Source organism: Polyodon spathula, chromosome 8, assembly GCF_017654505.1.
Source record: "Polyodon spathula isolate WHYD16114869_AA chromosome 8, ASM1765450v1, whole genome shotgun sequence".
In the NCBI taxonomy this organism is placed as follows: Eukaryota; Metazoa; Chordata; class Actinopteri; order Acipenseriformes; family Polyodontidae; genus Polyodon; species Polyodon spathula.
The window spans coordinates 4,032,498-4,060,334 of NC_054541.1; the positions used below are offsets into that span (position 1 = coordinate 4,032,498).

General features: G+C 43.1%; 2 protein-coding genes across 2 annotated transcripts; one reads left to right on the plus strand and one right to left on the minus strand.

Annotated features, from left to right (window-relative positions):
* Positions 1–844: 844 nt before the first annotated feature.
* Positions 845–16,040, plus strand: LOC121320159. The gene is made up of 7 exons (XM_041258416.1): positions 845–931; positions 1,020–1,074; positions 9,057–9,173; positions 11,316–11,352; positions 12,068–12,135; positions 12,675–12,739; positions 14,316–16,040. Exons 1-7 carry the CDS (start codon positions 845–847, stop codon positions 14,586–14,588), a joined length of 702 nt encoding a protein of 233 aa, XP_041114350.1. The 3' UTR covers positions 14,589–16,040.
* A 2,791-nt stretch (positions 16,041–18,831) lies between these two features.
* On the minus strand, positions 18,832–20,259 carry LOC121320160 (ammonium transporter Rh type B-like). Its single transcript, XM_041258418.1, has one exon. It carries the CDS (start codon positions 20,257–20,259, stop codon positions 18,832–18,834), a length of 1,428 nt encoding a protein of 475 aa, XP_041114352.1.
* Positions 20,260–27,837: the final 7,578 nt, after the last annotated feature.

Consider the following 27,837-nt stretch of genomic DNA (forward strand, 5'->3'; position numbering starts at 1 on the left):
CCCCTTAAGGGGTTAGAGGTCCCGGCGGGCGGGTCGAAGGATTTGAACTGTTTCTGTGTGGTTTGCAATGAGAAGTTGGATTCATGTAACTCGATTGAGTTATAAACTTATTGGCCAAAGGTGCAGTCTGGTGGATTAATGCATGCATAATTATTTGTCCTACTTTTTATAACACAGAGACTGGACACAAAGTTAGCGATTTGTAATTCGTCTTTCCCCTCTCCTGCTATAGTAGTTTAGGTGGGGTCAAACAAGAGCAGACAAGTGAAGTTCCACTGCTATTGTGTGACTTCATTGTTAGCTGAATCTGACCACGAGGAGCCTATGGGACGCCTGAAACGTATTGCATATGCTGATCATCTTTTGCCAATAGCAGTCTCATTTTGAGAACTGCTTGTTCCCTTTCAAGTGGAATGACAACCATTACCGAATGGGAAGAGCCCTCTCTGACCGTCAATCACTGAGCATATATAAGGCGCTCTCCGTCAGGATCGCTGCAGAGGCGCCAAAGCTCAACTGAACGGTGCTTTCAAGAGCTAGTGGAGATGGTGAGGGCTCAGCAGGCCATGTTGGATACCCTCTTAAAGTCGCAGGGTACACTGCCCCCTTCCCCCGGGCAGCCCCAGCTTCCCCACTCCCGCTCCCGCTCTCCATCCTCGGCCCCACACAGACCCCCAAGTCCAGACAAGCTGTATTTTACAGCGTCGAGGGCGGACATATCTGACCCCGCCACTTCAGTTGGGCAGGCCACAGCGGTTGCCCATCCAAGCCCTGTAGGACTACTGACGCTATGCTCAAGAAAGCATATGCGTCAGCGGCATTATCAGTCTGGACGGCCAATGCAATGGCCATACTGGTCCTGTACCAGTCGCAGCTGGCTGAGAGGCTGCAGGAATGGGCAACTGAGATGGACGCGGGGGAGCTACAGGCAGTAACAAGGGCAATGACCGACCTAATGGGGGAGTTAGGTCAGGCATCAGGCAGGTCTCTAGCGGCATTGACACCTATGGCTAATGCAGGCCAAGGTTGTGGAGACCGAAAAGGTGGCGTTATTAGATGCCCCCAATCACCGGGGCAAACTTTTGGAATGACCATTGATGTCAGCCTTGAGAGGTCCCACAAGGCCACAGAGGTCGCTTCAAAGTTCTCTCGCCTCCCTGCCTACCACCAGTGCCCAAAGTGGCCTTCACAGCCTGCAGGGGCAACTGGGCCTGAACACCGCCCTCCAACTCAAGCAGGCAGAGGAAGAGCCGGCGGTAAGGGACCACCGCCAGCCAGGGGGAACCTGTTCTAAGGCTGGAGACCAAGGCCAGAGCCTAAGAAAGATGAGCTCCCTCCCAAGCCCAAGGGAGACTGCCCAGGAGGGGCCCGGCTGCCACCCCCCCCCCCCCCCTCCCCTCCCCTCACAACCCCCCCCCCCCCCCTCCCCTCCCCCTCCCTGGCTGGCTGAACACTGGACACGACCCATGGCAAGGCTGCACCCAGACCTGTTCTGGACCTCAGGGTCCTCAACATGTTCCTCAAACAAAGGAAGTTCAACATGCTGACCACACAGCGTATCCTCTAGAACGTCCAGCTGGGTGACTGGTTCACATTGATCGACCTGCAAGATGCCTACTTCCATGTTCCAATCTGTCCCGTGCACAGAAAGTATCTGCACTTCGCCTTTCAAGGCAATGCATACAAATTCTGCCTGCTGCCATTTGGCCTCTCGCTGGCGCCCCGCACATTTTCAAAGTGCATGGATGCAGCACCGGTTCCACTCAGGCTGCGGGGTATTCGGATCCTGAACTATCTGGACAATTGGCTAGTTTGCACGCGTTCCAAAGCACGCGCAGAGGCGCACATCAAGCAGGTCATAGATCATTTGATAAAGTTTAGGGTCTCCATGCATCAACAGAAGAGCAACTTCGTACCATCTCAGTCCACAGTGTTCCTGGGGATCAAACTGAACTCTGTGAGCATGCTTGCCTCACTGTCGGAAGACAGGATTCGGTCGTTGGAAGTCACACTCTCCCTATTCAGAGAGGATGCTCTCCCACAGGTCAAGATATTTCAAAGGTTGTTGGGGCTGATGGCAGCCGCCTTGAGAATCCTTCCCTTAGGGCTGCTGAGAATACGTCTGCTTCAACCCTGGATACATACACTCAAGGTATACCCAGATCGACACCGGCTGGTGCGAGTGTCCAGACAATGCTGGAAGACACTGGAGTGGTGGCTCTGTCCTGGCAATCTGCGCCTCAGATCCCCTCACAGAAAGGAAGTTGTCACTATGGACACCTCCAGTCTGGGCTGGGGAGCGGTCTGAAATGGGAGGGGAATAAGAGGTCAGTGGAAGGGACATTGGCAGCAGGCACACATAAATACCCAAAAGCTGCAGGCAGTAGCCCTGGCGTTATCTCATTTTCGCCAGAACATGTTAGTGCACAAACATGTGCTGGTCTGGACAGACAATACTACAGTGGTAGCCTACATAAACCACCAAGGCTGCCTGCACTCGCCAGGCCTTCACCACGCAGCACACAGACTCCTGTCCTGGACGCACAGAAACTTGTGTTCCATCAGGGCAGTTCACCTCCCCAGTGTGGACAACAAGGCAGCAGACCTCCTGTCCATAAGAGCTCCAGACAGCACAGAATGGAGACTGCATCCTCAAGTGGTGAAACAGATTTGGGAGAGGTTTCGACCGGCATGAGTCGACCTCTTCACCACAGCCGAGTCCACTCATTGCCCCTATGGTTCTCCATGGAGAGAGACGAGGGGGGCCCGCTGGGAGTAGATGCGCTAGCTCACCCCTGGCCACAGGGGCTCTTGTATGCATTTCCTCTGCTACCACTATTACCCCTGAAACTAGAAAGGATCAGGGTGGAGAGAGCACAGGCTTTGCTGGTTGCACCCAGATGGCCAAGGTGCCCCTGGCTTGCTCTTCTCTCCAACAAGTTGTTGGGTCAACCGTGGCAGCACCAGTTGCACAAGGACCATCTGAGCCAAGCAGATGGGTTATTATGGCCCAGATGCAACTCTGGGTCTGGCCGTTGAATGGAGCCGTCTATTCAGACGAGGTTTGCCAGATGCAGTGGTAGAGACACTACAGTCTGCTAGGGCGCCGAGCACTAGAGTCCAGGATACATATAAATGGAAAGTTTTCCAAGACTGGTGCCTTGCTGAAGGTCACAATCTGGTAACCTGCCCTATTGAGACAATACTAACCTTCTTACAACACCTCTTTGATGCGGGAAAATCTGCATCCACTCTGAAGGTATACCTGGCAGCAATATCAGTGTGCCACGATAAAATTGACTCTGTGTCCCCTGGAGCACACTTCCTGGCAGTGCAATTTCTTAAAGGGGCTCGGAGGCTTTGTCTTCCCATAAAAAGTATGGTCCCCAAGTGGGATCTGGAACTGGTACTGCGGATCCTTATGGGTCCCCCATTTGAGCCCAGAGCATCAGCAGAATTGTGCCCTGTTTCATTGAAGTTGGCATTTTTAATAGCCATTACATCTGCCAGACGAGTAAGTGAGCTTCATGCGCTGTCCATCGATGACACATGTATGGCTTTCACTGCGAAGGACTCGCGGGTAACATTAAGAACAAATCCAAAGGTGGTTTCATCATTCCATAGTTTAAGCAACCAGTGGTTTTGGAAACTTTCAGACCTCCCCCGCACGAGTCAGAGGAGGACCGTAGACAGCACACGCTTTGCCCGGTCCGGGCTCTGCGCTGTTACCTAGATAGAACAGCGTCCTCAAGACAGTCCAACCAGCTGTTTGTCTGCTATGGGTCCCGCTCTAGAGGTCAGGCCCTATGAAGCAACGTCTAACGCTTGGCGTATGAACAGATGGACTCCCCCGCCGAGGGACATTACGGCCCATTCTACCAGGGGCCAAGCGACTTCGTGTGCTTTCGTTCATGGCGCCTCCTTGGATGAGCTTTGCAATGCTACTGAATGGACAGGTAGTTAAAAATTTGCGTGTTTTTACCGCCTTGATGTTGCAAACCGAGCAAGGCCCTCTCTGGGCTGTAGGGTGTTGCAGGCAGCATGCCCTTAGGCATCATGAGGGCTCTGTGGCTATTGCCGTGAGGCTGTACTGTTGGTAATCTGAAGCCACAACAGCTTTGGTACAGCTTCCCATTTGGTAATGGTTGTCATTCCATTGAAAGGGAGTGTTCGGTTATTACCATAACCCTGGTTCCCTGAAAGAGAATGACAACCATTACCGATCGAGGTTGTGTCCCCAGCTGACCTCGAAGAAAAATGAAAGAAAATGGTGATATGCTAGTGTGAGGATGACCCTCTTCAACAGGAGGTGGGAGGGACTTCCTCCTCACAGCAGGGCCCTGACAGGGCAGCTGTTTTATATATGCTCAGTGACTGACGGTCAGAGAGGGCTCTTCTCATTTGGTAATCGTTGTCATTCTTTTCAGGGAACTAGGGTTATGGTAATAAACTAACGTTCAAAATATTGACACAATCACCATGTGGACATCAGCGAAGGAATCATCACAGACAGGTAGTTGATGCAATCAGTGTTGTACAATGCTCCAATAAAATCAGGCTATAGGATGAACAAATCAGCTCCTTAGTTTTACCTGTGTAGATTGATAGACAATGGTCCCTATTATTAAACCTTTAAAGATTGATTTAAGGAATGTTTTCTTAAGGACTGTTTTTAAAGTGTGTTTTCTAAATACTCTCTTAGATTATTAAACAGTGCTTTGGGACTCACAGTAATGATGCAAAAAGCCTCTGAGGGGAACTAACTGGAAGCATCTTGAGATGAACTTTAATAGAGAAAAATTGCCATGAACCAGGCTGAGCTGAAAATTTACAAACAAAACTTTCAAGGATGTGATAAACAGAAAACTGGAAACTAATTACATGAATGTAGGTGGGAAAATTAGTTCATTTTGCACACCCTTTAACTCGGGAGACCCGCTGGAAAATTGTAGTGGTCTCAACCTAGCCCACCAGACTATGGACAAAACCCACATCACACAGTCCGACTCAGACGATAGTCAGGCTGAAGTGAGTAGCTAGCAGAGGTGGTTCAGGTCAGGTGTGCACAGAAGTGTGAACGGGTGTTCACATAGTGTGTGCCTGCCAGCATTTTGAAAGAAGAAAACAATACGATGATCCATTTCCGCAACCTATTGTCTCTCTCTCCCTCTCAGGAAGAGATGCGGTTTGCTGCAGTTTTTGGTTTTGCTCAGTCTTCAAACTGTATTGAGCAAGACAGCAAGAAAAAAAAAAACCAAGCCTGCACCTGCAAAAGACACCACCATTCTGGGGTCTCAGCACTGTAGAGCAAAGCTTTAGCCAGCACATTATATAACTGTATGTTTACATGTATATCTATATGTATTGAAATATTGAAAACAATTCATTAAGGAAAGTATGAGTGGCTAGCCTCCTTTACAAAAAGGTCCGGCTAACTTTTTGGAGATCGTTCGGGGCCAGTATATGAAATGGCAACTGGTGTCAATAACAACTGCACATCTTGCTGTCCAGGTAAGTGTGTGAAACTTCTGCTATTTTATCCTGGGCTCGGGTAATGTTTTCTGTAAGTGATGAGTGAACTCTATTTGCAAACATTAAACAACCAACTGATCCTCTTTCAGCGGATAAGTGTAATGAAAACGTTACTTGTGGCGAAGGTGGTCTATTTTAATAATCTTAACAGTGGCGGAACTAAGTACCGCCGCACTTAATGAATCCAGCTTGCTTGCTCCCCATGGATGATTTCTATTGACACCGTTTTCAGCACTAAATGTAAAAAGGGTGTGCAATGGAACATGGAGTTTTATGGTACTGACAAGTACATTATTAACAGTCTGTTTGTGTTTTATCTCCTGCGGTTGATCCTTTACAAGAAACTTGTAAGGCAATTTATAAACAGATACCAAAAACAAATCTAACTATTATATAATAACAAACAAACAAAAAAAGAGAAATCAAATACAGTATAATCTCAAAGACCACCAAAGACTACAACTGAGGCCGCATATTTATAGTCCACATTTGCTCCTATTGAGGGCAAAGTAAAATCACCTTCAATTTTATTTCCTTATTATGCTTTTCCCATGGTTTTGTGTTGGTTTGCCATACCTCTGTGGTTTGCTATGGTTTATCTATGATTTATTACACGTTGTTGGGCTTTTACCATGGGCTTTTAGAAGGGCTGTCCCAACCATAGCAAACATCTGGTAAATTACACTTCGACATGCTGTAAACTGCCAAACATTTTGTTTGTTTTAAACTGTCCTGTTTGAATATTTGATTGAGACAAAACAAACTATTAGAAAATAAAACAGTGAATTTGAATACTTTTGAGAAGAGAAAACTGAAATGCAATAGGAGTCTTATTTCCATCCCTGTAAGGCAGGCTGTTCTTTGTGTACCACAGCTCTGCAAATCAAACATCTAACATTAAGGGTGTCTGTTTCAGTAAAAGAGAGGGCCCTGGTTTAATACATTAAGCAATGTCAAAAAACACTATTGTTCCCTCAAATACACTCACTATTGGGAAGTAATGCATTACTGTAATCTGATTACATTTTCCAGTAACTTACAACTGTAGTGGATCCTTTTCGGTCAAGTAACAAGAAGTGGTAACAGATTACATTTTATGTAAAACAGTAATGAGGTCACTTTTAGTTAACGTTATAAGAAGTACTGTGGTTAATGCATGACGCGGAAATCAGAAAGCGCTTCAACAGTGCAAGTCAAACCCTGCATGTCACACGAACGCACTTTTCATATCATCCTGCTGGAAAAGGGTGTCAGATGAGGAACAAGGGGGTTCGATTGCTGGATCTTCACAGAATATTTCGAGCTGCAGCCTGACCAAACCCTATATATATATATATATATATATATATATTCTAATATATATACACATGACTATTATATATATATAATTATATATATATATATATGTCTAGCTGCTGCGAAATAACTATTTGTTACTGTAACAAATGAAATAAAATTTCTAAATAAAAGGTTGCTGTAACTAGTTACAATTGTGTTGAAGTAACTTGAGATTTAGAGATTACTTTCATATAAATATGGACTATGACATAAAATAAGTTTACAAAAACTCAATAGCTTACTGAATAACAGCAATTAAAAAAGAGAGAGATACAAAATAGATGTTTATTCCAGTCACCCCAACACACATATTCAGGACAGTGCGTTTGTGCTCATTAAACGGGTCCTCTTAAACGTGTTGGTTTTACTGTATTTCGCTGCATTGCAGTGCATTTCACTGTATTTCACTGCATGTCACTGTATTGCATTGCATTTCACTGTATTTGCTTTTACCAGAGTACTGATTGCACGTAGTCTTTTCAAACCATTCAGAGCCTTGCATGGAGCTCATAAGACTCAAGAGCCACCCACTGTAGAGTATGTTCTGCAGGGCCCTAGAATTAGAACATTAGAACAGCTTGCATACAATATCTTCACCAGACCGCATTAAAGTGTTCACCAGTTCAATAAATGGTCAAACTAAGAAGCTTTACCCAATCAAAATGTTGTATTATAAGTTTGTTATGAAAAATCCTCTGTACCATCAGTATGAAGGTCATCCAGCTATTGAGGCCACATTTGGTTGGTCCTTCAGCTGGCCTTTATAGAGAGTTTTCACAGTAGAGGGTTTGCTATAGTTTTGTGTGTGCCCCTTGTGCTCCTTTTACAGTGAAGTGTTTTTATAACCATATCTTCAAGTTTTTAAATAAAAACACAACCAAGCAACAGGGTTTTACCAAATGAACGCCGGATGTTTGTGCCGCAAAAACACCAAACTGCAGCAGCTACACAGGGTTTGCTACAGTGACAACGTGCACATTTCAAATGCTAAACTACCCGATCAGAACAGAGCTCATCTGCAGCCCTGCATTGTCTGCTTCAGTCACGGTGGCTGGAGCTTCCTTGAACTCAATACTATTCCATAGCTGTTCACATCACCATATACACAAAAAAAGAATAATACAAAAATATATAGAGGTCTGCAAACAGAAGTATGATACTTCAATCTTTTAAACAGGGGTGTTTCTAATTTATTCAAAGTGTTTTGTACTCCCTGGATTTAGCCTTGATTGCTTTTATGGAAATTCTGCTTTTGCATTGCTCTGGTTATCAGGTACTGCCAACAGGTCCAGTTTTTTTTGTCTCAGCCAGGAACTAAATATTAGTTTTAAACATGCGTTGTCTTTCCAGTACACATAAGACTTGCAGACAGCCTGTGAGTGTGCACAGTTTGTGACTCCTGTTATTGCGCTAAAGTCAGACCCCATCATTCAATTAAAACGATTGCAAGAAAAATGTGCAGCTTTTGCGTACTTTTTGAACGTTCTCCTGTGTTTGTCAATGGTAATAATTCTGTCAGTTTGTCACCCAGTCTGTCTGACCATTCTGTGTCATTTAAGTTTTGTATATATGTAGAGAACTGCTTGCCCAATTGCAATGAAACTTGCGAAGAACCATTTTGCTTTAGTCTGTCTGTTTTGTCTGTCTGTCTGTCGGTACTTATATTTATCTTGAGAACCCCTTGTAAAAATATTCAAGCAGTCGTCACTTTCACAAATATTAATAAACCAAGCATTTGATAATGCTCTATTTGTGAATGTCTTTTATAACACTTTACTGCACTGCACTTTGAAAACTGCATGGAATCCTTTCAAACTATTTGTTAGTGTGCTAAATTGTCATTTATATATTACATTCTTAGTCCATCCATCTGAACCCTTCACAACTACTTTCTGTTTCAACTCAAACTTCTGAATACAATTCAAATATTGACATTATTGGTTTGCTACTAGTGTACACTCTAAACACACACACACACAGTTTGTAGTTGGTAATAAGTTGGCTCTTGCTACATTGCTGCTGTTTTGAAATTGAAATGTGTGATCGTTCCACTACCTGTTTCTGAGGTCAATTCTCACTTTTCTAGCCGACTATTTGGTGCCACTCCAAATACAAACGTGCATTTCTGATCCCGAATGTGTGATTAGCTCTCTCTCCGATTCCTGACTCTGTGATTCATCCTCCAGGTTACGGGGCTTTCCTGGGATCCTATCAGCTGTGGGTAGTGGTAGCTGTGATTGGCTGTCTTCTAATCCTGTCTCTGTGTTTGAACATCTTGTGCTGTCTCTCCCAGTGCACCACAGGTAATGAAAAGCAATCTCATTATCCAACCAAAAGGAGTCCAAAAGCAAGTGTGTTTGTATTTAAGAATTCCTAGGCAAGGCTTAAAATCCACTGTCTTCATTATTACAAGCAATATTACAGCTAGTCCCCCTGTCATTGTGCTGAAGAACTTCCAGTTCTTGTTTTTAGCATCCTCATGGACCCTTATGCACTGATTATGCCTGTCTGTCCATCTGTCACACTGAGGGCGAATAATAACATTACACAATCAGACCCATGGTTGATTTTATACAAGTTTATCTGTTCTATGTGGTATTTCTTACTTGTGTATGCACTAGGCCCAGCATACACGAAGAGCCTTCAGTGTACATTGCAAGACAATTCCTATCTATCTGTCTGTCTGTCTATCTATCTACAGTGGCTCTCAAACGTATTCACCCCCTTGAACTTTTCCATATTTTAATGTGTTATAACACGGTATCAAAATTGATTTAATTAGGAGTTTTTGCCACTGATCAACACAATAAAAGTCCATAATGTCAAAGTGAAAAATAAAATCTACAAATTGTTCTAAATTAATTACAAATGTAAAACAGAAAACAATTGATTGCATAAATATTCACCCCCTTTGCTATGACACACCTAAATAAGCTCTGGTGCAACCAATTGTCTTAAGAAGTCACATAATTAGTTGAATGGAGTCCACCTGTGTGCAATTAAGGTGTTTTCAGGTTAAATACACCTGTCTCTGGGAGGTCCCACAGTTGGTTAGTACATTTCCGAACAAAAACTACATCATGAAGACAAAGGAACATTCAAAGCAAATCCGGAATAAGGTTCTTCAAAAGCACCAATCAGGGGTAAAACATAAGAACATTTCCAAGGCACTGAATATCCCCCGGAGCATAGTAAAGTCCATTATTAAGAAATGGAGAGAATATGGCACAACTGTGAATCTGTCTACAACAGGCTGTCCTCAAAAACTTAGTATCCGGGCAAGAAGGGCACTAGTCAGGGAGGCCACCAAGAGGCCGATGGCAACTCTAAAGGAGTTACAGTCTTCCATGGCTGAGCTGGGAGACACTGCATACGGCAACAATAGCCCGGGTGGCAAAAAGAAAGCCATTGTTGAAAAAATCCAAATCAAATCTTGGCTAGAGTTTGCCAGAAGGCATGTGGGAGAATGTGAAACCAAGGAGAAGATGATTCTATGGTCTGATGAGACCAAAATAGAGCTTTTTGGCCTCAACGCTAAGTGCTATGTTTGGCACAAGCCTAATACCGCACGTCGTCCTGAGAACACCATCCCTACCGTGAAGCATGCTGGTGGCAGCATCATGCTATGGGGATGCTTCTCTGCATCAGGGCCAGGAGCTTGTGAAGATAGAGCAAAATGGATGCAGAAAAGTACAGAGAAATCCTGGAGGAAAACCTGCAAGAGACCTGGGACGTGGGAGATTTATCTAGATTTATCTAAGATTTATCTATATATAGTTAGCACCTGTCCACATAATGCCATCTTCTGCTCAAAAAGTCTCTCCTGATTGGTCAATCACAAAACGTTTACAGAATCCTGTTTCTCAAAGTGGATGCAAAGTCTCGTACAGGAAACATGCTTCTTTGTTTCTTGAAGCAGCAGACACCAAGAAACGTTTCTCCAGAAAATATTTCCTTGTGTAGGCCAGGCTTTACATCCACCAGAGTGTGGCAGGAGGGCAGGCGAACGATCGCAGCTTGCTGTACTGGGTGTCCTTAGAAGTTCAAATGATGCCTACAGTAGGATGTGAAATACAAAATGACAAAAGTGAATCGAAATAACCATACGAAAATTTGTATTTTTCAACAAATTGAACTTCCACTTTGATTCAGGTTATTCATATTTTTCAAACACAACGCTGTATTCATTGTAATGGTGCTGTCTTTGACTAGTCATTGCTTGATAGAGAGAACGTGACTGGAGTCATATAAAAAAGTACCGTCCGATATGGATTCACATGCAAGCTAAATTGTGCTGCCAGACTGCTCACATCTCTTAAAGAAACAGCAGGGTCTATTTTAAAACCGCTCAAGTCGTGCAACCCACTTACAGTGAATTCCACCCACTGCACTGCACTACTAATAAACCGTGATAAAGCCCACTTTCTCTTTCTCTGTCATTTTAGGGGGCGGCAACACATTCCTACCTCGGTTTCGTAGGAGGTCAGTACCTAATAATCGATTGCTGTATCATTTGGATTCCCTGCTCCCTGAAGACGCTAATACTGTTTTAAGGAAGAGTGTTTCACTGTCTAAAATTTCTATCAAAAGGTTGTTGATTGGGGGTTCCCGAGTGGCGCATCTAGTAAAGGCGCTCCGCATGGAGTGCAGGATACGCCCTATAGCCTGGAGATGGCATGTTCGAATCCAGGCTATGTCATTGCCCTGGTAGGGAGGGCTTAGGTCGGCAGGGTAATCCACGGTTCACCATGCACCAGCAACCCCTGTGGCTGATAGGGCACCTACAGGTTTGCAGTGGAGCCATTCAGATCTGTGTTGTCCTCTGGCACTATAGGTCTAGTGGCTTCCCTGTGGATCTGCAATGTGAAAAAGACGGCTTGGAACGCGTTTCGGAGGACACGTGTGTCAGCCATCATTTCCCCGAGTCACCAGAGGGTTGCAGCAGTGAACCGGGATTAATAATAACACAATTGGCAATTCTAAATTGGGGAGAAAAATGGGGTAAAATCATTGACAACGCCTAAATTAAAACAAAAAAAAACGTTGTTGATTTATAGAAAATGTATAGTAAAGGAAGCATGGGAAGTTAACAATGTGGAGCACATCATGAGCAACTGTCTCTGTGAATCAAATATTTTTTCCCAAGTGAATATTACCCATCCTGTCTAATTACTCAATGTTGCTGCTGTGGTTGCAGTTTCAGTCTGAAGCTGAAGGACATGGAAGAGAACCCCATCTATGGCAACATCAACTACACACAGGGCCGTGAGTGTCTGCCTGCTCTTCTTTACACCTCTATAACCTTGTCACAGTTTATTAAGAAGCATCATTAGAGTATTTCTGCCTGGTAGTGGATTGCGGCAGGTAAGATCGCTAGCAACCAACCAGGTTGAGCAAAGAGAGACCTGTGATGAGTCTGGGCACTTTTAAAACAGGCTAATGTGTTGAGTTTTCAGAAACAGTCACATGCAAATGCATTACAACACCCCATTGTTTAATTGATGACTTTAATAGGCCACACATGCAATTCATTTAAAATAGTAAGATAAAATGAACACAGAGCCACACATGGTAAAAGTGGTCTAACATTTTCACACATGAGTGCCTATTGTTTCTATATCATTGATTACTGACTGGGAATTGAAATTCTGACCCCCATTGGTTTTCATGCCAGTAGGTATATAAAGGATGTAAATGACACATCTTGAGGTGTTCTTATAAATTTGCACACTACTGCATCAGTCCTGGTATTTGTATAAATGAATGTGTGCATGTTGACTTAACTATTTCTTATTGATCTGCAGGGACTGAATTCCCTCTGAACAGCTCCAGTACTAATAGCCAACAACAGCAGAAAACCAATCCACAGGTGAGAGCACTGTCCCTGCTTCAGTTAGGAAAGAGCATTTACTTGTCTGTCTGGAAAAAGTTACACCTGTATACAGGTAAGAGAGGAGAGGGTGGAGTGGGAGTAATACTTTCAAGACTGGAGACTGCTAAAGAGGTCTAGGAAAAATCTGAATGTTAGTGTAGTCTAGGAAAAACAACTGCACTCAACACAGCAGACAGGCACGTCCCTGTATAATTTTTGTAGACATGTTCCATACAAGTTATAGGTTTCTGAAAGAGTTATGAAACTGTGTTGAAAGAGTTGAAGTTATATTACCCCAAGCCAACCTACTTTCTCTAACTCCCTCCCTCTACATTGGTGTCTAAACACATACCACTAGTTCAAACAGTAACGAACAGCTTAATAATTAAGCAGCACTGGACTGCATTACAATAGAAAGACATTGAGAAAATGGAACAATACTAAAGTAATCTTAAAAAAAAAAAAAACTTTGACAAATGTTTCAACTAAAAGTCTGAAGATATCGAAAACTTTGTAAAATATTTTTTCTACCTTTTTTTTTTTTTTTATATAAATGAAGGTTTAAGCTAAATATGTCAAAAAGGCCTCTCGAAGCGAGAAGCAGAGATGTAAATTAAGAGACAGCCCAGAGCTAGAGGAGGTGCTGGGAAGACACATGAAGACTGTCTCATTCACAATCTCCAACAAGATGTTTTCGTTTGAATGTTCAGGGCTTTTTGATGTTTGTGTTTGAATTCGTATCACTGAAGGAAGCTGTTTCATTTCCTTTTGGAGCAGGCGGTACTGAAAAAGTAAAGAACGACTTTGAGGTGGGGTTTGAGGTGTGTAGAGAGACAGAGAGGGAGAGGAAGAGAGAGAGACAGAGAGAGGGAGGGAGAGGGGCGGTGTCTGTAGATACAACGAACGCACACCCATTAGAGGACAGTTTTTTTGGGGGGGGGTTTTGGCCCACGTCTTGAATCTTTGGAAAAATCATTTCTGGGTTGTCTATGCTTTTTTAAACTTTGTCCTCATACAACTGCATGCTTTTCTAAGGGTGTCTACAGCTGTTTTTTTTTAACAATGCACCTGTAACTTGACTAGAAAACCTGGTTTAAACATTTCTTTGAGCTGAAATTTGAAGATTTCCTCCGTGGATAATTGATTGTTGATTGTTGTTAAAAAAAATGACCAAATTCAATGTTGAGGCCCATACAAAGTTTAATCACAACTGGATAAGAGGGTTTCAAGACCTAGATACAAATATGTGTTTGTGACATAAGTGCTTGTGGTCTGTTCAGGATCTGGATTGTGTCTGTGGCATGCTGCGGAAATGAGAAGCGCTGCAGGTGTTGTGTGTTTCTCAGAACTCTCTTTCCCTCTCCGCACTGTTCCATTTCCTGTGCCTGACCTCAGTATCTGAACGCTGTTTAACCCTGATACTAGACTCGCTCACCTGTAGCACTCCTCTCATTTATTATAGGGCTTTTATACTCAATTCCCAGCTGAGACTACACTCTACGTTTGGTTGTCAAGAGACGTAGTTTTAAAAACAAGTTTACCGTAATAGGTGCGTATTTCTCTCCCTCCTCAGGTGGACTCTAGAAGAAGACAGGACTGTTATGCCAACCTGCAGCTGAAGGCTCCAAAACCGCAGTCCGGCCGCAACTCTCCTCAGATCCAGTACTCTGACGTAATGACTCTGCCACGGGTCAAACTGGGCCCAGAGTCTGGTTGGAGCCAGAACCAGGAGCCTGCCCACCCAGCAGAAGACACTACTTCCCTCCACTCAGACCTGTACGCCTCAGTGGAGTCTGAGAGGGTCAAAGCCATCTCTGAGAACAAGGACTACGCCAACCGCATCTGAATATGAACAACAGCTGGTCATATATATCTGAATATGGACCACAGTTAGTCAAGAACACCTGAATAGGGACCACAGCTAGTCAAGCACATCTGAATATGGACCATAGCTAGTCAAGCGCATCTGAATATGGACCATAGCTAGTCAAGCACATCTGAATATGGACCACAGCTAGTCAAGCACATCTGAATATGGACCACAGCTAGTCAAGCACATCTGAATATGAACCACCGCTGGTCATACACATCGGAATATGAACCACAGCTAGTCAAGCAAATTTGAATATGGACCACACCTGGTCATATACATCGGAATATGGACCACAGCTGGTCATATACATCTGAATATGGACTACAGTTAGTCAAGCACACCTGAATAGGGACCACAGCTAGTCAAACACATCTGAATAGGGACCACAGCTAGTCAAGCACATCTGAATATTGACCACAGCTAGTCAAGCACATCTGAATATAGACCACAGTAGGGCAACCAATCTTCTCTTATATTACATTCATCAGTGAGACAGAGAAGAGGACAGTACCAACCTCAGCTGAATATGGATCACAGCTACTCACTGTAGATATGAACTGAACCAGCCTTCTCTTATATTACAATCTTCATGTAGTCTGAGACCACTTTTTATATACCTGAACTGGATTTTTTTAAACTGAACTGATACTGCAGATATGGACTGCCACAATACATCTTTTATATTATATTCTGTAATCTGTGAAGCTGTTTCTTGATGATTATGAATCTCTGAATATGAGCTGCAAGCATATGCTGGATTGACTGCAGTCACGCAACTCTTATATTGACTGACCCGAGAAGAGTTATCTGTTACGAGTTTCTAGCTGACTGACAGACTTCAAAGCAATTTCATCTTGGTCTGTCTGCCGTGAATGGAAACAAACAGGACTGACTTCAAAACCCTTTCAACTGCAGAGGGCGACTGAGGTGTCTTATATTACCTGAGCAAATAAACTGCAGCTCATTTTATTATGAGGCCCATACAGATTATTGATCATAATCTCCCGTCCTGATTTCAATATGAAAAAGGAAAAGCTGTTATCTGACTATAACCTGAGAAAATGAAGTGTTAATTAATATGGAAAAGAATGCTGGAGATTGAAAATGATATGATGTCACCATACCGGTACACAGAGATTGCCAGATATATTGTACGATACAAGAAACAATATATAGTATGTTGCAAAATATATTTCAAAAGTATGGATTTCAATATGGTGATAAATACATGAAAAGCAGCAGCTCTTTATTGTCCCATATATTACACTATATATTTGATGATACAGGCATTAAAAGCATCATCCTACATCTTGTTATAATAATGTATATATAAATGTAAAACTAGTAATAAAGTGAAAAATAAAATAAAAAACACACACCAATCATGTGCTGCCGGTATATTAGAATACGGGACCATCAGGTAGTGCTGGGGGGAGTCAAAATAATCAGATTTGCATTGGCCAGAAGAGATATGTTTTCATTTGATTTTGTACAAACACAGTAACTAATATCAAATATGAGTCCAGATTTACATCACAAAAACAGACTGAATCAGTTTCCTATCATATACCTGTTTCTGCTGCAGTTGTTGTGTTTACTCTCTTGCCTCTTCATATTCCTTTATTTCTGGTCTACCGCAAAACAAGTAAATAATATCTGAGTGCTGATCATAATCTGTTAGCAAGTCTAAAACAATGCATATAATAGTATCTAGTGAAATTAAACTGCATAACTAGATTTGACCACACGGTGTCAGTATTATGCAATAAAAACACTAATTTAAGCCTTGACTTGGCATAGACTCCACAAGGTGCTGGTCTTTAGGGATGCTAATCTATTGAGTCATTCCTGTTACACAGCCCTGGTGCAGAGAGGAAGACAGAGGATTGTGATGACAAGTTCAAGTCCATCCCAAACATACTAACTATTTGGAATGAACTTGTGCCTGAAGTCTCTTTCAGGATCCTGAACCTATTGGCCTGCCACTCTGACAAGGTGAGTGGGTGCATTATCACCATGGGGACAGCCATCTCCACCATGGTACAGGAGGGCCTGATCCACAGCAATGCTTAAGTAAACTGAGGCAGCTTTACAGCTCTGGCTAAAAGTTTAATCATCTAGAATTTTAGGATTGAGACATAATTTTAAAAAAAAAACAACAACTATATGGACATAATTTAGATATTTTATTTAACATCATGTAAACAAAGAAACTACAAAATGAAATTGCAAAAATCCACTGGAAGCTATGATAGTAGTAGAGGATTTCATGTTAGGTTTGTTAATGCCACATTTTTTAATTTTTGGCAGTTTTTTTGTTAAGTATATGGGAACTACAAAGCGGCGTGTAATTCAACATGTCAACGCAACATTATTCAGCAGGTTTCATTCGACTTTATGAAGCAACATGTGTTAAGTCTATAGGGTGACGCTAAACCTGTGGCCAGAGCTGTATATGCTGCAGGGATCACATGTCACAGCACATGATCAATCTCTAAATCATGATGATTCCAAACTAATCTGATAAGCAGGTCTTCATAAAATGTCAATTGTACTGCATTCTAAGTCACTAGACCCTTTTTAATACACAGTCAGTGTTGTGGAGTAATAGATAATGCATTATTCAATTGCATTATGCATGAACCTGTAACTGTAACTGTATTGGGTCAGAGTTACTTTAGTTACATACAAAAGGGACTATGGCTAATGCATAACGTGAGAAGCAGAAAGTGCTTCAACAGCCAAACCTACAGGAACACCCTTTCATATAATCTTGCTAGACCATGCAGTCACAGGAGCAAGGGGGTTGGATATGGATCTTGGATAGCCAGAATCTTTCGAGCTTCAGCCTCTCAACACCAAAAAACATACATCTCTGTTAAATGTAAACTGTGCCTGAGAAGTAACTATTTGTAACTGTAGCTAGTAACAATTTTGTTCTAGTAACTTCTAACTGTAATTGATTACTTTTTAAAAGTAACTTCTCCAACGCTGCCCACAGTATTATCATAATTTTTAACATGATATGACTTCTGCTGTTTCTGCTCTAAGGTCTAACGGGTCACTGCTGACCCACTTATGGCTCACTGAGGTCCACAATACGGCTCTTTTGAAGTATTCATTTAGAGTTTCTAATGGGTTTGAAAAGGCTGCAAGGACAATCTGTAGTCTTAATTTAGAATGCAGCAACATTGTTTAAACAGGTTTAAAGAGCTAAAAAATAACTGAGGTGGCGCCTGAGTGAAGTTGCTAGTACACTTAGCTTCTTAGTAAATCAACCTTTGTAAACGATGTTAAGATTAAGGGAGGTTAAGATTTTCAGGGAGCAAAGGTAGTCTGAGTGTGGGTCATTCAATTCTATGTAAGCAATAAACTTGGTGCAATAAAGTTTTGATGAAACCTGGTGCAAAGTACTATTTATTTTTTTTTTTTTTTTACTTTTTTTCCCCTTTTAAGTTTATTACTAAAATTGAATTTGCAACATCCTTGCAATCTTACTCTAGCGCTGTTTTTAAATATTTGCATATTCCAACAATACATTTAAGAACAGAAAGATTATCAGCACAACATATCAATAATGCCAATACATTTTAAAATATTGTTTAGAACTCCTATTAATAACGCAAATAAAAGGTAAGTTATCCTTAACTAACAAAGAGTCGATAGTGCTGAATTTAGAAATACTAAAATAGATGTTTGTTATTAAATTCATGAAGTTTCTTTTTACATTTCTTAATATCGATTAAAAAATATCTGATAGAACTAATGTAATATTAATTATGCTAATAATTAATATTTACTGATTACAACTCCTTTAAAGTATTAATAATAGTAATAAAAGGCAGTATTAAAGATTTTAAAATATTCAAAGTGCAAGAGTTCTAACCAATATACAAAGACGTCAATCTTCAAGGTACTAACCGACACAGCATGCCACAGTGGGGTTTCATTAGAGCATTTTACAGCACCAAGGAATCCACCTGGATTGCATCAAACACTTATTTTTAGGGATAACTATGGATAGCCAGTTGATGTTATCCAGGGTGGCTTCCCCAGTACTATAAAATGCTCTAAAAAGTCCACACTTTATCCTGATGGGGTACAGGTTGATCAAATCAACACTGTCATTTGTAAGAAGTTACTTAACACAATCAAACGTAAGAAAAACTAAAATAACACCTTCATCATACAACTGTCTTCCCCTAAAGTCGCTGTGTCAGTCTTTGATCGCCACCAAGTCATAGTTACTTGTCGGCAGCACACTGTTATCAAACTCCTCAGGCACCTCAAAGTAAAGGGCGTCGTCAAAGCAGAACTCATCAGGAGGCTGGGCAAGGACAGGTAAGCGCAGGACCAGGCCGGTCAGTAGCCCCCCCGCAACGGACACTCCAATCGAGAATCCCAGTGCTGCGGCTTGATAAAGGGCCTGCTCCGAGGCACTGCGACCTTCCCCAGGGTTCAAACCAGGAATGAGCTCCTGCAGCTCCTTTAGTCTGGGATCCCCTTCCACTGGCGCGCGGTGAGCGAATGTCTGGTATAGACTTGGACCGTAAGTATCTTCGCTAGCAATAAGGATGCAGATAATGACAGCCATAGTAGAAATTAACCCAGTCAAGCCATGCAGATTATGGATACCACATTGATCCTGGATTCTTAACTTCTTGGCCATAAAGGGTGTCAGGTATTTGTAGCCCAGCATGCATGCTGTACATCCAATCATCCCTAATGCAAACGCTCCTACTGGACTGATCATCATATCTACAGAAGCTCCAACTGTGACGCCACCAGCTAGGGTAACATTCTGGATATCTGCCATGGTTAGCTTGCCCCTTCTGTTCAGCAGTGCAGAAAGAGCGAAGGCTGTCAGGGTAGAAGAGCTGAGTCCTATGAAGGTGTGGATGATGGCTCTGTGTTGGTCATCTCCAGGTAAGGTCAGGGAAGAGTTAAAGGAGGGCCAGAAGACCCACAGAAAGAGAGTCCCCAAGACCGACAAGAGATCAGATTGATATGTGCTGCCTTCTTTGGAATGGCCTTCATTAAGACATGGCCGGTAGAGGATGGCGCTCACCCCAAGCCCAAAGTAGCAAGCGAAGATATGGATCAAGATGGAGCCACCAGCATCATTGATCTTCAGGTATTTCAGGATGGTCCATTCTGTGACTGCAAATATCGGGACTTCTAGGAGAGCCATGACCAGGAGCTGGATGGGACTCGTACGACCTAAGATGGCCCCAAACGAAATGAGAACCACGGCGCATGCAAATTCTGCATTGAGAAGGTTGAAGACACCCACGTGGATCTTTCCATCATGGTAGAACTGGAAGAAACCTTGCACGATGACGGCCCACTGGATGGCGAACGTGGCCGTCAGGAAATTAAAGACCATCCCTCCAAAGCCATAGCGTTTCATGAAGGCAAGCAGGCAGCCAAATCCTACGAAGAGCATGACCTGCACATCCACAAAGAAAGGATACACGTGGTACACAGAGTTCTGGAGAGGATCCGTCTGGTTGGTTTGAAGAGCAGCGTTTGTGCTGTCATCATAAGTCACAAACACGGCATACAACACCAGAAGGAGAACTTCAAAGATCGCCACCAATACTGGCAGCCGGCATCGCAAACTGCTGGAAAAAATCTTGGCCATGTTGCTGACCATTTCATAGGGAATGTGTCTCAGATGAGCTTTATCTCACAAAATATGTTACCTTCCTGATAAGTTTGACAGCTGTTATTGGTTAAAATGGCACAGGGAACAAGCACACCCACCCTGTTCTGAACTTTGAGTACTACTCAGTGTTTTATGGATAGCTAGACAGTATCTTTTGTTTTACATTATAACAGACACATTTTATCTGCAAGACAGACATGACAACCTTCAGATTAGATTCCACTCAGGCTACAGATTGCATATTGCATTTTTTGATAATTTGTAGCTGTTCTTCTTCACTTACTATTATAAATGAATTGCAGGTGTGGCCTGTAAAGTCATCAATTAAATTAGACAAACACTAATTTGTCTATTTTGACAGTTTGCCAAGATTGTCAGTTACAGTGCTTTGATTTCATAGCACAACAAAACAACAGAAGCAATGGGGTGTTCTAATACATGTGCACGCTGCTGTATTATATACACAAGCAATGGGGTGATCTAATACAAGTGCACACTGCTGTATTATATACAGAAGCAATGGGGTGTTCTAATTCATGTGCACACTGCTGTGTTTCTTCTTATTTCTCATAAGAACAGCTGTGTGGTATTACACAATTAACTACAGCAAATCAACCAAAGATAATGACAATTGAAATCTGCTTAGCAACACATTCCTCTGGAACAACATCTCTCCTCTCATTCAGCAAAAAAAGACAGGGAGCTGTAAATTACAGGCAGGGAAATGACCTTTAAACACATCCACAGGCTGTAAAGCTGTAGCTGATTGATTCATCCCCTGAAAAAGACTGTGGAAACTTCCAGCTCTCCAGGAATATCCACACGTGAGCCAAACCTCTCTAAAGACTCATTACCTTTACATTAGGGAACTGTTTCGTTTCCCTTCTATTTTATTATGCTTGGGATCATTCTAAGACGTTCTTTTTACAATTGTTCAGATTACACTATTAGTTTTTAGTAAGTGTTACACTATAAGTGTTTAGTAATTGTAGCTTTTGCATTTCCATTAGCTACAGCACATTAGACTCAAATGTGCAGTTTTGAAAGAAATACATGTTATACCAAACATTTTCATTGTAAAACAGGATACCTTTAAAGGATAAAGGAAGCTCACAGTTTCTATCCCTTATTCTCAGGACACCTGTTTCACCTGCACTACATGGCTCATTTCAGCAACGTGTTCCGGGTCATGTTACTGGCTGACCGCACTGTCAGTCAGTAGGGGAAGTAACTGGTTGGTTAATGTAGGCCACCGAAGTGGCGTGGACAATTTGTGCTCAAAAAAAAGAACTTTTTGCAGCATTATAAAAATGAGGAATGTGTGTCTTCAGCTTTTTAAACATGTCGTATTGAGCGTTTTAGAATATATATTGTGTTTGGAGAGCAAATGTTTGCAGAGCCAATAGTGTGAGAGTCAAGACGAGGGTCATGTAAATTAATCTGAAACACGGTATATTGGATTGTACCGTAGTGGTGTCAAGTCTTTAGTCTGGAGCCCTCTAGTGGTTACAAATTAACACGCAGGAAAAGGACAAATGATGCCAATGAAAAATGACAGGCTATTATTAATAATTATTGAATTATTACTGTAGTAATAAAAAAAAAACATAGTATTACACTTTTGACAAGAATATTTTATCAACAGGTTTCATGTTATAATGTGCAAGACATCACTAGATTGTAATGGTCACTGTTATCTCACTGCACCCTCCTAATCCTGTCGATTGTAATACATTTTATTAACTTTGAAATCTTTAAGAACACAGATTTAGAGAATCTATTGAACTATGTGCAATTCACCTGTCCCACAGTTTCAGTTACGCAAGGCAGCACAAAGCTGGTGGTACTGAGTAGAGATCTAACTGGATCTAACTCTGTTTAAAGAAAGCAAGGGAACACCACCAGGGCGGACCGACATGTAGGCAAGTACTGACCGATCAGAGACCGTTCACAGTAAAGAAAATGTAAATTAAAAGTTTGTCTCCACGATGATAGGGTGAACAGTGAAAATAATGTAACTACTGCTACCGGCACCTGTTTAATGCGTCTGTCTGCAGAACAACAACAAAAAAAAAAAGCTGCTTCTAAGCTAAATGCATTTTTGTAAAAGCTATCGTTATATCTGTGGACGTTTTTCTTTTACTGCAGGTGTGTCTATTGCCAATTCTATCCATAGCTGTCTCTGCATTATACTTTACTAGAAACATGTTGCTTGTTTATATTCCCTAGGTGGAGCCATGAGGTTACCTTTCAATTCAAAGATGGCCACCAAACATCGTTGTGGGATATACTCCTGCCTATTGGTAGGTGTCACTGAGATCTTTCTACCAAAGCTGCCGATAGGCCCTCTCCCCTTGGTCCTGCCTACCGAGGGTACTTAACCATCTCGCAGGGGAGATTCTCTCTCTTTCACTTCTCACGATTGGTACGGTAAGACCTCTCTGTGTTGCATTGAGCCCTTTTTCTTCTAAAAAGCACTGCATAAGCTACTGCTAGTTACCGTGCACTTCATGCTGAAAGCTGGCCTTCACCAATTTTCCCGGAATCAGTGGTTTAAAAATTCGTAGCCTTTTTTATTCTATTTATATACTATCAGCACCTGCTCGCTCCGCGTGTCAGGCTGCTTCTTTCTGTCTGTCCGTCTTAGTAACGGTAGGTATTATTGTTAAGACTTGTGTGTGTTTTTCACCCTTTCTTGCTTCAGAGAGCACTGTTACTCCGCGGGGCTGGGTTTGCCTTGTCCCCGTTGTCGAGTTTGCCCACCAGCTGCCTGCAGGCCACAGGTTGGGTCTTGTTTTGATTGTAGCTACGCGTCCCTTTTCTCGCCCAGAGGACTAGCCTCACCGCGGCTGCTTCAGCCGGGTCAGCTGTATACTCCTCACCGAGGCTTCCCTTGTTGTTGGGTTGAGACATACGTGGGGTGGTTGGACCCTCACCTCTGGTACAGGTCGCTCAATCATCAGAAAGTGTGCTCTCCCCCATCTGTCCTGTAATATTTTAACTGTTTTTTGTATTTTAAAAAAAAAACTGTTTTGTATTACTGTGTGTGTAAGTCAATTGCCCACCGCGGCTTTGGCCCTGTCCCCCTGTTGTACGCTACGCGCTGCTCAGGCATGTGACCACGCGGTCAGGGCAGGCACCGTGCATAGCTGCCCCGGTGTTTTCTAATTCTGTGGTGCGTAAGACTCTGCCTGTGCTATTTCGGTACCACGGTGCGCACGGTGCCCATTGTCTCACTGTACTGATACAGGCTAGCACGCTGGTGCTGCACGGTATTTCGGTGCACACGGTACTCGGTGCGCTCGGTGCGCGTGGTGCCTGGCGCTGCACGGTACTCGGTGTATCTGTGCACGCAGTACTCAGTGCAAGCGGTAGCTCGGTGCACGTGGTGCTTGGTACAAGTGGTGCACGCGGTACTCGGTGCCCGGTGCAAGCGGTGCACACAGTATCTATTGTTGCACGGTACTCGGTGCTCCTTAGACCCGGTGCTACACGACACTCGTGCCCACGGTGCTCAGTGCACGTGGTGCACACGGTGTTCAGTGCGCATGGTGGTTGTTCTACCCCTCGTTATGATGGGTAGGGCCGGATACGATGTCTGTGAGGCCTGTGGGACCAATATCCCGCAGGAGGAGAGGCACAGCGTATGCGCTCGGTGCCTATGCCTCGATTCCGCCGTCTCAGCCCTGAAAGGCGCCTGCGACATCTGCACAGATTTTCAGCCCCTCATGCTTGCGAGCCGCCTGGAGAGAGTCACATGGGGGCATTCTTCATCCCCTGCAGCGGGCCGCTCCCAGCCACTCTGTCACAAAGCCCCTTCGTGGAGATCCCCTGTGCTCAGGCGTCTGTATCCACCCGTAGCCGCTCCCCGTTGCCTCTGGCTAGACAGGTGAAGAAGTCCCGGCAGGCGCGGGACATCATGGATATGAAAGCCCAGATCAGTCGCAGTTTCTGTACCGCCCCCTGACCCCTCTGTGGGAGAGCAGGGTGAGCGGAGCGACTGGGCACTCTGTTCGGACGAGGACGCGCTCTCTATTGCCACCTCGTGGGGGGATTCCGCTTTCCCTCCAGTTATGGAGGTTGAAGAGGAGCCCGAATTCCCGGCTGATACGGCCCCTAGTTCCGAGGTTGCCACGGTTATTAGCGCGTCGCCACTGGCAGGGTCCGTGCCCGCGCTTATGGGGCGCGCAGCATCGTACCTACAGGTCCCCTGGGCAGCACAGACAGAGCCACGCCGTTTCCTCTTTCGTCCGCATGACGTGACTCCCCGAGCTCAACCCTTCCCAGCTCTCGCCAATTTTATGGAGGAGGTGTGTTCCTCTTGGAACCACCCAGCCACAGCACTGGTGCAATTGAGACATGGTTCTCCTCTAGCCTTGCTGAAGAGTGCAGAGAAGCTGGGCCAGGCCGGGTTTCCCCCTATGGACTCCACCATCGCAGCCTTGGTTAAAGCTCCGCCGGTGGGAGGCACCTCGGATGTGTGGGTGCTCGCAACCGTACAATACGGTTACGTGCTTCAGTTTCACTTGGGATCCCCCTTTTTGCGGCGTCACGACTACGTAAGTGACATATTTGCTTCAGGCCTCGGTGCTCCAGACTGAAGTGGCAGCCTTGCTGGACAAGCGCGGCATTTGTCTCATAGATCCCACCTCTCTCGGAGAGGGGTTCTACTTGAGATACTTTCTTGTACCGAAGAGGGACGGTGGCTGTGGCTGTCGCATTGGATTGCGGACACAGTCTCGACTGCGTATGATGGTGCTCCCCACCTGGGCGGATAGCCACACATTCCACGAGAGGTGCTTCCATGGCTGAGATTTGTGATGCGGCTAGCTGGGCTGCCCCGCATACTTTTTCCAGGTTCTATCGCCTGAATGTGGTCCCTCCTTGCCCTCTGTGGGCACTAGGGTCTCGAGGTTGCACGCTCACGCCGCTGACCTTAGTCAGGCAGGACTTAGTGTCTCTCATATGCTGTTTCCTCTCTGCGACAGTTCTGGTACACGTTTCCCATAACGATGTTTGGTGGCCATCTTCGAATTGAAAGGTTGTTAGTTTACCTACCGTAAACATGGTTCCCTGAAAGAAAAAATGGCCACCGACTGCGAGGTCGCTTCGGTCGACATCACGGTTTCTTCGCGAAAGAGAGCAAATCTCCCCTGTGTGATGGTTAAGTACCCTCGGGAGGCGGGACCGAGGGGGTCACTGAGGGGAGAGGGCCTATCGGCAGCTTTGATAGAAAGAACTCAGTGACACTTACCAATAGGAAGGACTGTATCCCATAATGATGTTTGGTGGCTATCTTCTCTTTCAGGGAACCTGGTTTACGGTAGGTAAACTAACGTTTTCTTCTGCTTCTTAAGGTTAGTATAACGAGCACATTCCATCTATAATTTTTGATGATTAGTGCCCTCTATCTGTAGTCATTTTTCTCCCTTTGATTTATTTTTTTTATTTTGTCTTTATTACTCATAATATCCCTTCTTTTCCTGTATCCTGCATACATTTTGTCAATATCTTTCGTCTTTTCCGTCCCTTTTCTTCTTTCCCTTTTCCCAGCAAGTTCTTTATATTTAATTTACAAACCCCCAATTCCCACAACCTCCTCTCCAAATTAATTCTCTGCTCCTTATATTTCTTGCATTTTAACAGATAACGTTCCACTGTTTCTGATACTTCACATTTGAAACACATAATCCATTGTCATGTTTATTCTAGTCTAGTCTAAATAAATGCTCATTAACCTATCTAACTTTACTTCCTCTTTCCTTCCCAACTCCTTATTCTCCCACATACTAATTCACCTCTTTCTGGATACTATGATGAAACCTTCCTTTTAAACTTCCATCCCTTCTCTCCTGCCATTCTTTTACCATCACTCTTATTACAGAGCTTCCCATTTCCTGCGATCCCAATGGAATCACCACATCTATCTCCTCTCTTTGTAACCTCCTCTATTTTTCGCTGCAAGATCTACCATCTCATTACCCAGAATGCCAGTGACCAGGAATCCAAACTAAACTTACTTCAATCCCCATTATTGTACATAATGTATTATCTTGAACATGACATCTTTTCTATTAGTAAAATCTCCTTTCAACGCAGCAAGTACACTTCAAGAATCTGTGAATATGACTGCTTTCTTAGGCTTTATTTCAGCTATTTTAGCTATTGTAAATAGAATAGCTACCATTTTTGCTACATACAGTAATAAATGGTCCGATATCCTTGCCATTTCAGATATCCAATTCTGAAATAATGTACGCCATTGCCATTCTTCCTGTTTTTGGATCCTCAGATCCATCTGTATACATAGCGCCTCCTTACTCTTCTCATCTACAAAATATTGACTTTCTTTTCAATTCCATTTCCCCTCCTTTCTTTACTTTTTCACTCAGTTCTGTACAGAAATCAGGGTTTTCCACGAGGGCTCAGAACCAGAGGGGTGTAAGTGACGTCAAAATGGCATATTATATATCAAATGAAAGCTCATGATGAGCTCTATCTAGTGCCGAAACAACCTAACTGAAATCACAAACTGCACTGAATAAAGTGAGAAAGTAATAGAGACACAACTGCAAAATCGAGGTAAACTTAGTGCCAGGAGAGTGTATCTAGCACACTTACACCCTCCTGGCACTGAGTGTTGCATTGTGGGACAGCTTAGTGACAGCAGACGAGTCAAAATAGTTGAAAAACGCTGTAAAATAAAGCTTTGTGTAAAACACTATCTAACATTGGTGGATATTTTACTCAGTTAATTGAGGATTCAAGCAATGACTTCACTACAGAATGTCATGTCAATTGTATAATATCTTGTAAATTATATTTTACAGTAGTATTTTTAAGTATAATTTATGAAATATGACAGTATAGGTGAACATTTCTATTTTAAAGATACACATTGACGTATTCATTGTTATTAAATTGAAGAAAAACAAGTCTGGGATAGAACTAGTGAAGAAAACCACACTTATCTGCAATGAGTATTCATTTCAGTGTGTTATTATAGAAAATCTAACTTTTAAGCAAAATTTCTGGTGCTATTCTTACCTTTTGAAGTATCAAATATGTTCAAATTGTCTTCAAAATGATATTGATACTGTGCATGTACTGATAAATGGCAACAAGCACAAACAATCAAAATCTTATTTTTGCTCTCCTGTAAAATTACGAACATGTCACTTACCCCCCTCTGGTTCTAAGTCTCAGCACTCTGACATGACATTTTTCCCTAAATTCAGGTTTTCAATTTCACATTTCCTTTACCCATTTTTTGCATCCAATAACCCAACGTGCCCAATTTGTCTCCCACCTCTCCTTTTATAGTGTTTTATCCACCTATCTTCCATGATTTTCCGAGGATTTCTATATGCAGCGAGTTAGTCTTAATCCAATATTTAACACTCAGCCATGTTCTCCTTAATTCCCGTGGCATCTCATTTTTCATAAACTGCATACCATTAATCGGATCAGATTTCACGAGTAGTTTTCATACCGCTGTGAAAGAGTTATTATGACTGCCAGTTACCCACAATTCATTGTACATTGCAACGTAGG